At 41.6% G+C, this 12,974-nt stretch overlaps 1 protein-coding gene across 2 annotated transcripts in view; it reads left to right on the top strand.

Moving 5' to 3' along the window:
* Positions 1 to 281: 281 nt before the first annotated feature.
* The window catches only part of GATA1 (GATA binding protein 1), a 29,276-nt gene continuing 16,583 nt past the window's right edge, over positions 282 to 12,974 (top strand). For both annotated transcript variants that reach the window (XM_020814319.3, XM_020814320.3), the window contains exon 1: positions 282 to 1,921. In XM_020814319.3, the coding sequence (XP_020669978.3) occupies positions 1,508 to 1,921 (414 nt within the window). In that variant the 5' untranslated portion in view covers positions 282 to 1,507. The remainder of the gene's footprint in view (positions 1,922 to 12,974) is intronic.

Genomic DNA, 12,974 nt, shown 5'->3' on the forward strand with positions numbered 1-12,974 from the left:
TGTGGCTCAGGAGGGTGGAGAGAATGGAAGAAGGAAGGGAAGCCTTGCAGTGGCATTTCTAATTCCTCCTCTTCCTCTTCATCCTCATAATGTGCCATCAAGTCAATTCTGTCTTATGGTGACCCTCTGCAGGGTTTTCCAGGTAGAGATTTCTCAGCAAAAGTTCACATATGAGTACATTTGCATGGATATGCTCTTCTGACAAGATTAACCCTTCCACTGACTTCTCTCCTTGAGTATTACCCACCCAACCTCATACCTTTAAACATGGGGAGGGAGCTATATCTCTCCATCATGGGGACAGAGGCATCGAAAGCCTGAAATATCTGGGACTGAAGACGTCCCTCTGCTTGAAGGGCTGCCAGAGAACATTCTCTTTTTGAAGGTGTCCCTTGTTTGAAGGGCGTCAGGGATCTTGAAGTTGCCCTTTCATAGCTGGACTGCAGGAACAAAGGCCAGCTGGTCAGAGGCTTCCTCGCTTGGGTGAATTGTACTGTGATTCTATTTAAATTTTGAAAAATACTTTTTGTGTGTTATATCATTAGTGTGCATGAATTAGCATATAGAATTTTATGAACCTCGGTGTCCTCTTTTTGTCCTCATGTGTGTGGGTGTGTGGGGGAAATGAAGAGAGGGAGCAACCTGAAGAACGGTAACTTTGGCAACAGACAGACGGAAGGCATTAACATCTTCCTGGAAGTCAGCTGAAAAAAGGGTTAGGGAAAAAGTGAAAAGTTGTAACACGCGATGGTCTTGGAAATGAAAAGTAGTGAGCAATTGTTCTGCCTGTCCACTGCTATTCAACATCTCTTTCAGGCCAGAGGAACTGGTGTACAACTCTGTTCTGCCCCATACTGTGGACATGTCCTTGTGCGTCTTATGTGCTGTCGAGTCAGAACTGACTTATACCGACCCTAATGGGGCTTTAATGGTAGATGAGATTAAATTAAGGAGTTGCCTTATCAGTTCTACACCTCCAGTGAGCTTCCATGGCTGAGTCTGGGATTCAAACCAAAGGCCACCTGAGTCCGAATCAGCCGTTGTACCCACTACACTAGATATTCAAGACATGTCCTTAGTTGCACCTGAATCAGTCCCTCTCTGGCACTTATTCTGGGTAACCAGGAAGGATAAAGGAAAGTGGGGCGAGTAGATAGGCAGGTAGTTCTTATGATTTTCTACACAGCCTCTGCGACTCCTTCTGCAATCTTTCCATATGAACAGTATTAATAAAACTAGCTGCTGGCATCAGGCAGAAACAGAAGGAAGGCTATCAGAAACATATCTTGTGTTTGTGGGCCTATTCGCAAGAGATAAGAGTGCAAAACTGTTGATTGTTAACTTCCTAGCATTTGAAGCTGACACAAGACTCTTGGGCCGCATATCCCCTCCCTCTCTGTTTGGGATGAGATCTAAGAGGCTTCCGTATCTCTGTATTACTGACAATTGTCTTTCTCCAAAGCTGGAATAGGAAATCCAGAAATGTAAGGCCTCTACCACCTCTTCTATGCAACAGAGCATATTCCCTGAATTGGTTTCGGCAGCAGAATATTCACTTCATTTGGTTCCTATAGGGGCTCTAAGTATTTTTCTCCTCACTCCCTCTTTCTCTTGTTCTTTTTTTGCCTTTCCAGTCCCCTTTTGGAGGAGGCGGAGACATAACTTGGGTGGTTGCTGCTGTGTCATATTTTTTGTTATTTTTTTCTGGCCATCCGTCTCCTCCTCGTTTGTTTTCTCCTGCTCACTCGCTCTACCATCAATACAGCCGTGGACCTCGTGGGAGCGCCCAGTAGAGGCAGACCAACAGAGAGAAGTGGAAACCCTTTCTCCAGAGCCATTTCAGCGCTTTTCCACAGGGAATCCAAGTCTTCGTGGACTGAGGCACATTGAAAAAGCACGCAAGTTTTGTGCTCTGCATCAGGTCAGTTTGATCCACTGCCTGGCCAATGCCCAGCTGACTAACATTTATTAATTGTTGAGTTGTGCTTTGTTTATAGATGTATGTGCCATGGCCAGGAGGAACGAAGGATGATAGTAAAGAAATGGGACCACAGTCTAGAGAAATGGCATGGGAAGAATTGGGAAAAATAGGAGATTATGCCATGGCTGGAAGTTGAGAAGGGTTGAGAAGGAAAGCACTAACGTTTATCTGCATTCTCTGTTCTTGGAAGCTCTTTCACTCCTATTGGGTTGCTGGACAAAATGTCACTTATGCATTGTGCATGTGGGTAGAGACACCTTAATCCCAGTTATTATAATAGGTTCCATAGCTAAATTAAGATTAAAGCAATTTTGCATAGTGGCTGACATCTTGCTGCTGTGAGTGGTCAGGTCGGGTTCCAAAGACACCACGATAGGTGGGCATCCTGCCTATCTTCTCTCTTCCTGAATACCTAAGGGTATTAGTTAGAAGTATCCTTCCAAATGTATTTGGAGTGGCTGACCAGTTTGTAGATGTTAAATGTGAAATGGCCAAAACAGAGCCAAGTACTAAGAGCTAGGAAGAAGTATACCAGCTAGCTTTTTTCTTTTTTAAATTCTGCTCTTTCGGTTAACCCAAAACCTGATTATAATTCACAGAAATATATTTCAGAGTAGTTTGAGCTTGTTGTAGAAAGTTGTATGTCGCCTAAGATGCTCTTCTTTGTTAAACAAATAAATAAAATAATGAATAACTGAGGGTGGGATTAAACAATTAGTAGATGAACTGCTGGCCAGTCTTTGTCTTTTAAGTCTCATCAGACATTTGAGAAGAAGCTAGGATACAGAGAGTGAGCTCATGAAAACTATCATTATAGACACATGGGGAACAAATGAAAGCATACTGGGACCCAGTCTTATTGAAAGCCACAGAACATGCCATTAAGAAATGAGAGATGGGACAAAGCATGATGGGGCTTTGAGTTCAGTTATTGACACAGCTGTGGAAGAGTAAAGAACAGATAGAAATAAAAAGAGCAACATAGCAAAGATTATATTTATTTATTTATTTATTTATTTAATTTATATGCCGCCCACTCTACCCAAAGGTCTCTGGGCGGCTTACAACAATATAGTATATAGTATAGTACCTTGTTCCAAATTTTACCAGTGCAGATACACAGTTTAAAATGTCATTTTCCTCCCCAGGCAGGGAATGAACTAAACTAGAAGGACAGAATCTCAAGTCTAAAATCAGTAAAATTTAGGGTGGGCAGGAAGCCGCTGGGTAAAGTGAATTAGAGGTGCAAAAGCGATCTACTGTATTAGGAAAGTGAAACCAGTAATTATAGGCAAAAAGAAAACAAAAAGGCCAAAAATGTTGTGGCACCTTAAAGACTAATTGTTACATTTGAATGTGAACTTTCTGAAACTGATACAGAGTTGTCTAGCAATCAGAAGTCTCACAAATGTATTATAGGATGAACTTTTGTGGATCACCACAACTCTCTTTGTCAAATGAATTTACTCTTTCCTAGAATCTCCAATGTAAAGTAAATGTATACGTGGTTTGTGGGAATTTCTTCATATATGTACATCTAAACTTGTGGGTGGTCACTACGTGCATCTGGTGAAGTGGGCTGCATGGTCCACAAACATTTCTGCTATAGTACGTTTATTAGTTGTTAAGGCACTACAGGTTTCTCTCTTTTTTTGTAATTGCTACAAGAAATGATGTAGAGAAAGTAAGAAAATTGAGGACTGGATGACAAAGTGAGCACATTGCTTGGAATGGAGGGACAAGAGGATGCACACTGAAGATTGTAATTTGTAGAGAAATTGGATTGGCAGAGTAACTGGCAGAAAGCACCCACAGAGAAGGAAGGCATGGAGCTCTTCTTAAAGTTACAGAAAACCCTACAATCAGTTGGGAAATGGAGGATGGGGAATAGTGACCAAGCAAAACATTATGCAGGAATGGAAACATCTTTCACCCATCTCTATTGCACCCATCTCTGGAGCCATGTCACAAGTTGTTCCAAACAAAGATGTCAGTTTTGGGTTGTGGCTGTTTTTTCTTCTTTTAGATAATATTTTAATATTGTTCATGCAAAAGCATGCTCAAGCCTTTCTTGCATTTTAGCTATATATTCTGTGTAACTGCAGTTTTTAACATTTAAGCTAGCCAACAGGGGCTTCATGTTGCTGACTGCTTAGAGCAAAATGGTACGGCGGCAAATCACCAGGCAGTTTCCCAGAAGGAAGTCCTACTTCACTCTGTAGATCTTACTTTCTACATCAGTATACAGGAGATTGAGCTACATATCCCAGGGGAAAATGACCCTAGTGGATTGGGAGAAGAGGCTTAGCAGGGTATAGCCTAGATTCAACTCTCAGCTCAAATTGAAGTTTTGCCTCAGTTTCTTATCTATGAAATGAAAGTAGTACTTCAGTTTTGAATTCATGAAGTTTAAGCAAATCCTTTGGACTGAATAGAACTTCTTCCCTTGGGTTTTTTCTTTCTTTCTTATATATGCTTAGGTGGACTTCAGCCTCAGAGTCACAGATAAGGATACCCAATGCATCGATGTCACAGACAGCATTTGAACCGGGGGCTTCCCAGATTACAATCTTTGTACTTATACTGTTTCCAAATATGGAAATTTTCAAACACACATACACAGAGAGAGAGAGAGAGAGAGAGAGAGAGAGAGAGAGAGAGATTTTACTCAATTAACTTTCTTAAACTTAAAGTTACAGAAAACCCTACAATGGCCACCTAGAGTGGTCTTATAGGCCAGATGGGTGGGGTATCAATCAATCAATCAATCAATCAATCAATCAATCAATCAATCAATCAATCAATCAATCAATCAATCAATCAATCAATCAATCAAACAAACAAACAAACAAACAAACAAACAAATAAATAAATAAATAAATAAATAAATAAATAAATAAATAAATAAATAAATAAATAAATAAATAAAGGACAGAAAATATGTTGTTTTTAAACAGAACTCTGAAAAACTAAGGAACAGCAAATGGGAAATTGGTGACTATACATTTTGGGTTTTAAAACTGCATAACAAAAGAATCAACTGCCAGAGTCAACTGGTAAAAAGAAAATGAGCAAAAAAGATGAAGACATAAACAAGCAGAAAATATCTCTCCTGACAGATTAAACAGAAGTAACATGTAGCAAAAACTCTCTTTCCCATTAACTTATCCCAGAGGAGAATTCATTTGAGGATGATCTAATTTTTGCCCGGATTAGAACCAGAATGGTACTGTGACTGGAAAACATGGTTCAGGAAAACGGGGGGATCGGCTGCATATTCCGTTTCTGTCTCTTGATGGGATTCAGAGAGAATGGAAACTGCTGGAAAGAGCAAAGTCAAGCTTTTTTCCTATGGGGATGGTCTTGCCATCTTTACTGGGTTTGTTGGAAGACCTGTGTCCATGTGGTGTTTCTTGTGAGGGCAGCCAAGAAACAAAGCAAACTGGTCTCACTATATGAGCAGCGTCAGAACTGTCTCTGATTCCATAGCCCGGGTGCCCTGATAAAAAAATACCCAACAGATAATTATCTGAATCTGAGGCTAGTGATAAGACTCTATATCATATAATAATAGTTGGGACCTAATACATGCCCAGACCTGGTCTTTGCTCATCACTCAGGGCAAGGTGGGATAATTTGATAGATACAGCAACCATAGTTTGGGGTGAAATAAAAATATTCGGAAGGAAATTTCATTCCTGTCGATAAGGCCTGGTGTGCACGCTATAGATAAGATGATGTCTCTGATGTTTATGGCAATTCTGTTGCTTTGAGGTGTTGCTGGGTTTGGGGGGACATGACATCTGAGGTATGTGTGTTGTTTGTGGTTAGACCTACCATTTTAATCAGTGAACGTACAGCTTGAGAAAGTCATGTACTGGTCTGCAATTCCCAGACTCTCCCAACTCTTCCGGGCTTGGAGATTCTGTAGATCATAGTCTAAAAAAGTAACTTTGCCACACTCTGAATGAAGACAATAACATGATTCTGTTACCTCTAGCTATCCATGTGCCCTCTTGCCCACCTACCCCTTTAACAGATCAATAAAATGTGTTTTTGGAGATGCAGGCTTCCTAGTGAGATAAAACCAAATATGTTATGCAACCATCTTTTCTCCCTTAATGGATTTGTCATGTTAACAAAAAAATGGGGAAGAAATAGCGGAGAAAGTAGGTTACAAATATAAGGGGAAAAAATCCTGGACCTCCCTCGAAATTATCATGAATGAGCTGGGCAACTGCCAAATAAAGGGCTCTCCTGGAAGCACCCAACGAATGTCCCTGGACGGCCCCGTCAGTTCTCTCATTCAGGTCCATGGGAAGAAGGTCGACCATACCAAATGACTCAAAAGCCAAGGAAGTATTTGCCCTTTTCGTTAAATACAGAAAATATGTAATCAAACTCTTTCAGATATACGCATGTCAGCAGCTTGAATACATTAGCTGATAGTTTTAGTGTGTGATTACATGGTCAGATTTGCTTGCTTATAAAAATGAGTGAATTTTGAGTTTGTTTTTTAAAATGACTACACGATGCAAAGGGTGAATTGAATTGGTTCAGCTTTTTTTGCTCCCCAAATGGCTTTTTTTCCTTTGTCGCTGGACAGCTTCTATTTTTTTTCTAGCTAGAACAATTTGAATAATTTGCCCCCCCATGTATCTAGTTGATATGTTCTTGTTAAGGGGTGTGTGTATGTCTGTGTGTGTGTCTGTGTGTCTGTCTGTGTCTGTGTCTGTGTGTGTCCAGAGAACATGCCTTCACATTCTTTCCTCATCCTCTATTTCTAAAAATATGCTTTCGTTTCGTTTAGTCGTTTAGTCGTGTCCGACTCTTCGTGACCCCATGGACCAGAGCATGCCAGGCCCTCCTATCTTCTACTGCCTCCCGGAGTTGTGTCAAAAATATGCTTACCAGTACATATAGGAGTGCTAGATATGTCTTGAATGTGCAAAAGGGAACCTTCATAGCATTCTTATTAACACCAACCCAGGAATGCTAGGAAATGTCTCACTAAGGGAAAACAGCTGGAACTTTGAAATGTGCACACGCATGCACACACAACACATTAGGATCCCCCTTGCCCTCCTTCTCCCTGGTCACAGGCTGAGCCCCTTGGATCCCTCTGTGATCTTTCCATCTGAACGTCTGCTGAAGGTACTGCTAAATGTCTAGCCCTCTTCCTCCTACTCCAGTGGTTCCCAAGCTTGGGTAATTCTAGAACAGCAGTCACACTGAACATCCATTGCCATAGAGCAGTGTTCTTGGACTGCAATTCCCAGAAACACCAGCCAGCGTCTGGGAACTGCAGTTCAAGAACACAAGGGTTACCCTACGTGGGAACCACTGCGCTAGTCCCTTCTGGGAGGCAGGAGAACACGCCCCTGTGTTCTTTCCTATCTCCCCGTTATCCTCCAGTTTTTATTGTTTATTTCTTACTTATGTGAGCGCTGGATCATCCTCTTCCCTCTTCCCTATGTCAATAATGAAGCAAGTCGGGAAGCCCCTGAAAAATTTTTTTTTCCAATTTCTTGGGCTTTGCAGCCAAAACTGTGCCTTAAAAGAGACATAGCCTCTTGAGAGCTGGAAGTTAGAGCTTATCTTGGAAAAATGTATCATTGCAATGGGATGTACTAAAGACATTGAAAGATATACAAATACAGACGGTGATGTATCTGGGACAGGTAGAACAAACAGAGGCAATTCCTGGCAAAGAGGAAACCTTGTACAGTATCATTAAGTAATGAGGTAATGAAACTTTGATTCATAAAACAGCCCTGACAGAAGGTTCCTCCACCCCTGAATCTCCCATTATACAGCTTGATATGAAAAGTACAGTACTTTTTATAGCCCTCCAGATCCATCAAAATGTGGATTTTATTTATTTATTTATTTATTTATTTATTTATTTATTTATTTATTTATTTATTTATTTATTTATTTATTTATTTATTTATTTATTTATTTATTTATTTATTTATTTATTTATTTATTTGACTTATATACCGCCCCATAGCGCTACAAGCACTCTCCGGGCAGTTTACAGTTTAATTATACAGGCTACACATTGCCCCCCCAGCAAGCTGGGTACTCATTTTACCGACCTCGGAAGGATGGAAGGCTGAGTCAACCTTGAGCCGGCTACTTGGGATTTGAACCCCAGGTCATGAGCACAGTTTTAGCTGCAGTACAGCGTTTTAACCACTGCGCCACGAGGCTGATTTTATAAATCCGTTGGCAGTTTTTTTTGTGACCAGTTGTGGATTATGTGTGTGTGTGTGTGTGTGTGTGTGTGTGTGTGTGTGTGTGTATGTATGTATGTATGTATGTATGTATGTATGTATGTATGTATGTATGGTTTTCAGGGTACTGGTGCTTTATGAGATGCAACCATTTGCTGAGGCATGGAAATATATTTTCCAGGTATGTGTTTCAAAGTGTAAAATGTGCTTATATGCCTGCTTATTTAATGGGTCAGATTGCTGCCCTGGGGTGGGATTCTTGAGGTTCTGATCCAGAAAAGTAACTTTTCAAAGCTTCAGAACTATGGTTTAGCGTTATTTATTTATTTATTTATTTATTTATTTATTTGATTTGTATCCCGCTCATCTGGTAACTCGGTACCACTCTTATGCACTTGAGCCTTCAATCTCATGCGTTCCTCCATCAACTCTTCCTTACTGATCTCTAGAAAGAGGTTGGAAGCTTTTCCTTCCATTTTCAATTAACCATGGCTTGTAGTCAAAGGCAAAGATGGAACCATTATTAGTCAGAGCAATGGTTTAAGGAAACAACAATTCCCAAAAACGCCAGCCAACACAACTAGTGGTGAAGGTCTCTGGGAATTCCAGTCCAAGAACACTTTGGTTACCCATGATAGGAATCACTGATTTAGGGCTATATAGATAATAATCAGCACTTTGAACAATGCCTGAAATCAAAGTCGTGGACAGGACAGATGAAGTTCCTGATCATGTTCTGGCAGTACATTTTGCACAAGAAGACACATCTAAGTATTTTGCAAAAATTGCCTCACGTATCTGGTTTCAAATTCATCACTAGTTCAAAGAACAGAGGAAGCTGACTTCATCAGGCTATTATCTGTCTACCTCACTATTTTCTGAAGTATTGGCTCAGAGCTTGGAAAATTATGTTTGTGGACTAAAAAGCCCAGGTAGCAAGCATTGTCAATGGTCAATAGCCACAGACCCGGGTGACTGGGAAACTGTGGGAGTTGTAAGTTTGCCCAGCTTTCCACCAATATGCCCTGTTTTGGACAGTGGCTTTTGTCCACTCTAGCTGGAGTTACTGGAGCTTGTAAGAAGACCTGTTGCATATGAATCATACGTATAAAGCATTTGCTGTACCAACGTATAACTGAAACTAAAAGTGGGCTTTGTCCACCTGTTTTTGCTCCTCTTCTGCCATCAACTTTGCTCTCCTTTCTCTCCCCCCTGCCTCTGCCCATGCCAACCATTTCTCTCTGTCTCGCTTAAAGAGAGACCGATTCCTTTTGCCTGAGAGGTATGAACTATCACTTGGAGGACTTTCCCCTCTTTCCATCGCTCTGCCTGTTTTCTTTTTCCCTTCACCGATCCTTCCTCACCTCGTTGTGTGGGTGAGAGATCTGCTTTAAAAAACAAACAAAAAACCTAGGCCAAGAAGCACCCTAAAATTAGGCCAGAAGTTGCCCACTCCATGATTAGAAGTACCAGAAGGAATCCATTAGAGTGGACATTTTTGTCCCCCCTGATTGGAAGGAATGAGTCAAGTACTTCCAGAAGATCTCAAGGAGGGTTTGAAGAAGATTGTTACTTGTAGTTGAGCCCCCCCCCCCCCGCAGCATTTCACACCTTGGAAGTCTAAAGAGATTGACCAGTCTTGTGATATTGAGTGCTATTCAGAAAGCTGTTGGATATAGTCGTTTAGACCAGTGGTTCTTAACCTTTGTTACTCGGATGCTTTTGAACTGCAACTCCCAGAAACCCCAGTCAGGACAGCTGGTGGTGAAGGCTTCTGGGAGTTGCAGTCCAAAACTCCTGAGTAACCCAAGGTTAAGAACCAGTGGTTTAGACCAATATGAAAGAGGTATGCTAAAGATGCTGCTTAAACCCCCTGTGTTTTAAATTGGCTTTGATGGGTGCTTTTATTTTTAATTGCATTTATTCACTGCAACTCTGTGAATATGAATAATTGTGTGTCTTCAAGTAAATTTTGACTTATGGCGATCCTTTTTGGGATTTTTTCAGAAACTTCAGAAGGGTTTACTGTTCTCTTCTTTTCTTCTGGAGGCACCCTGGGACTATGTAGCTTGCCCAAGGCCACACAGGCAGGAAACATAGTGGGGAATTGAACTCCCAACCTCTAAACCAGTGGTTCTTAACCTTGGGTTACTCAGGTGTTTTTGGACTGCAACTTCCAGAAGCCTTCAACACCAGCTGTGCTGGCTAGGGTTTCTGGGAGTTGCAGTTCAAAAACACCTGAGTAACCCAAGGTTAAGAACCACTGCTCTAAACTACTGAGCTATCCAGCTAGCATTATTCACATACTCCTGATTTATATTGAGTATTACCATAATCTTCCTCAAAGCTGGCCATGATCAGGGAAATTAGGCAAGGATGCTCCTGAGTTGTCTTCTGGTCTGCCTTCTAGAATGGAAGTCATCTTTAGGTTTGTGTTACCTACTGGCTGGGACCTCTCTGTTTGCCACATGCCTTCTTATGAACCAGGAGGATTTGCCACAAGATCTGAATGGCCCTAAAATTCACCAGACCTGGAATGATTAAAAGGATGCAAATACAATGAATGAATGAATCCTACAATGCGCATGCATAATTCCAGTCTGGGCCATAATCCAACAGCCTTTGTTCCCCTCCCACATCTGAGAACAGAATCAAGAAGGTCCTTTAGATCCCAGAGGTGGGAAGAGGGAGGGGAGGAAGTGAATCAGAAAACTACAGCGCCACTAGGCCCACATTCACAGGAAGCTGGCATCTGTTCAAGGTTGATTTCAAAAGCTTCATTTCGTACCCTCGTGCTTGGACACACTGCAAAGATGAGATGATAAAGCCTGGCGACAGATCCAACTGCCGTTCTTGGAAAAGGGAAAGGGCCTCACAAGGATCGTGAAGGGACAGCCGAAAGAACATTGCAGGAAGGGAATTACAACCCCTCCAAGGGCAGTTTGGTGGAGCAGCTTGGTATATAAAAGGGTCTTAGGAGCTAAAGTTCCTACACTGTACTGCCAGTGACTTTTCAAAGAAGGCTGGAGTGCCGGAGCGGATGCTGATGCCAAGGGCATCCACACACATTTTGCCAGGGGAGGACAAAGCTGCAGAGTGGTATATTAGCATAATTCTTACATGAAGCACACAGTGCTATAATACAAGATATCTGTCTATGCACATTAAGATAGTATATAAATGCAGGAGTTCAAAGGGCAGGCATATCTTCTCTTCTGCACCCCAAACATACACGGTTAGTGGCCCTCAAAAGGGGAAACCCCCCAGATCTTCTGCTCCACTGGGAAAAAAACTGGTTACTGCCACTAGCTTCAGGCCGAAACAGATATGATTCCCTGTTGGATCACATGACTGACTTTCACCCTCACTCTTAATGCTTACTACTGCCCTGCTACGAAGAAGCAAAATGGAAGCAATCAACATCTGTGAGGAAAGGGTTAACCACACAAAACAGGAGAATATAACTTTTTGGGACTCAGAGTTGCAGAATTCTCCAAAAGAGAGTTTTATTCTGCAATAGGCCTTTGTTGTTCAGGGAATCTTAGTGAAAGGTCTGAACATTCATAGTGTTTTTATCCATAATCCTCTAGTCTATTTGTAACTTTCCTACATCTTCAGTTTGTAATACTTCACTGATTCTTCTGCCTTTCTTCATACCTAAGAAAATCCATTAAGTAGGGAAAGATGAAATTCACAATGGCTTTTTGGAGGTATCATTCAAACCCCCTCTAGAAACAAAGTTATTTAGAGGCCAGAATAAGCCCAGAACTCTAATTCTGCTGAATTGATTGCTTCTCAATTGCTCCTACGTGGCTGCTCCTATAAATGGGAGCAGCTACACTATGGGTTTTCTGTTCTACTTTATCATGATATATAAAGCAGGAATTCTTGGCCAGCCAGAATCCTGACTAACATGTCAGAAAGTCCATGCTTTGCTTGGTCACTCTTGCCTCATGCTCAATATATTAAGTTGAATTCATTTTGTAACAAAAAATTAAACCCTGTGCGCATGCAGTGTCACATATAATCTTGGTACAGAAGGACCTGTATTCCGGGTCATAATGAGATCTAGATGACAGCAAGAGGGGAAAATAGGCCCTGAAGCCAGTATGTCAGTTCTGAGAAAGGGAGACTGATCAGAGAACGAGATATAAAGGAAGGTAGATGAATCAGCTTGCTGAGTTCACTGCACCTAAGTAGGGTGGGGTTGGTTTGGGGCTCCGCTAGGCCTTGGCTTCCTCTACAGCCTCTCAGGCAAATAAAGCAACTGCATGGACCCTTTGTGGCGTTTTCTCAGGGCTGCAGCTCAGCAGGGCAACAGGCTTTGCCCCAGGGCACCAAAATTTAGAGGCAACAGAAATATAGAGTTTCCTATATCAGCCAGAGGTTAGACTGCAGACTATCTGAGGCACCTTCCAAATCCATGTGCCTGCCATTCTTAAAGAATGGAAGCTGGGCTCCCTGAATTAAACACAGTGATGCCTCACAAGACCAATGCCTCACACAACGAAAAACTCGCAAGAGAAAAGCGTTTTGCGATTTTCTGGTGACTCGCAAGACAATTTTTTCTATGGCTGTGCTTCGCAAGACGAATAGGAATGCATTAATTAAATTTCAGTGCATTCCTATGGGAAACCACGCTTCAAAAGATGAAATTTTCACAATATGAAATGTCTCACAGAACAAATTATTTTCGTCTTGCGAGGCATCACTGCATATTAGAAGCAAGTCACTTGTGAACCCCTAGGAGACTT

Source organism: Pogona vitticeps, chromosome 2 (assembly GCF_051106095.1).
Source record: "Pogona vitticeps strain Pit_001003342236 chromosome 2, PviZW2.1, whole genome shotgun sequence".
NCBI lineage: Eukaryota > Metazoa > Chordata > Lepidosauria > Squamata > Agamidae > Pogona > Pogona vitticeps.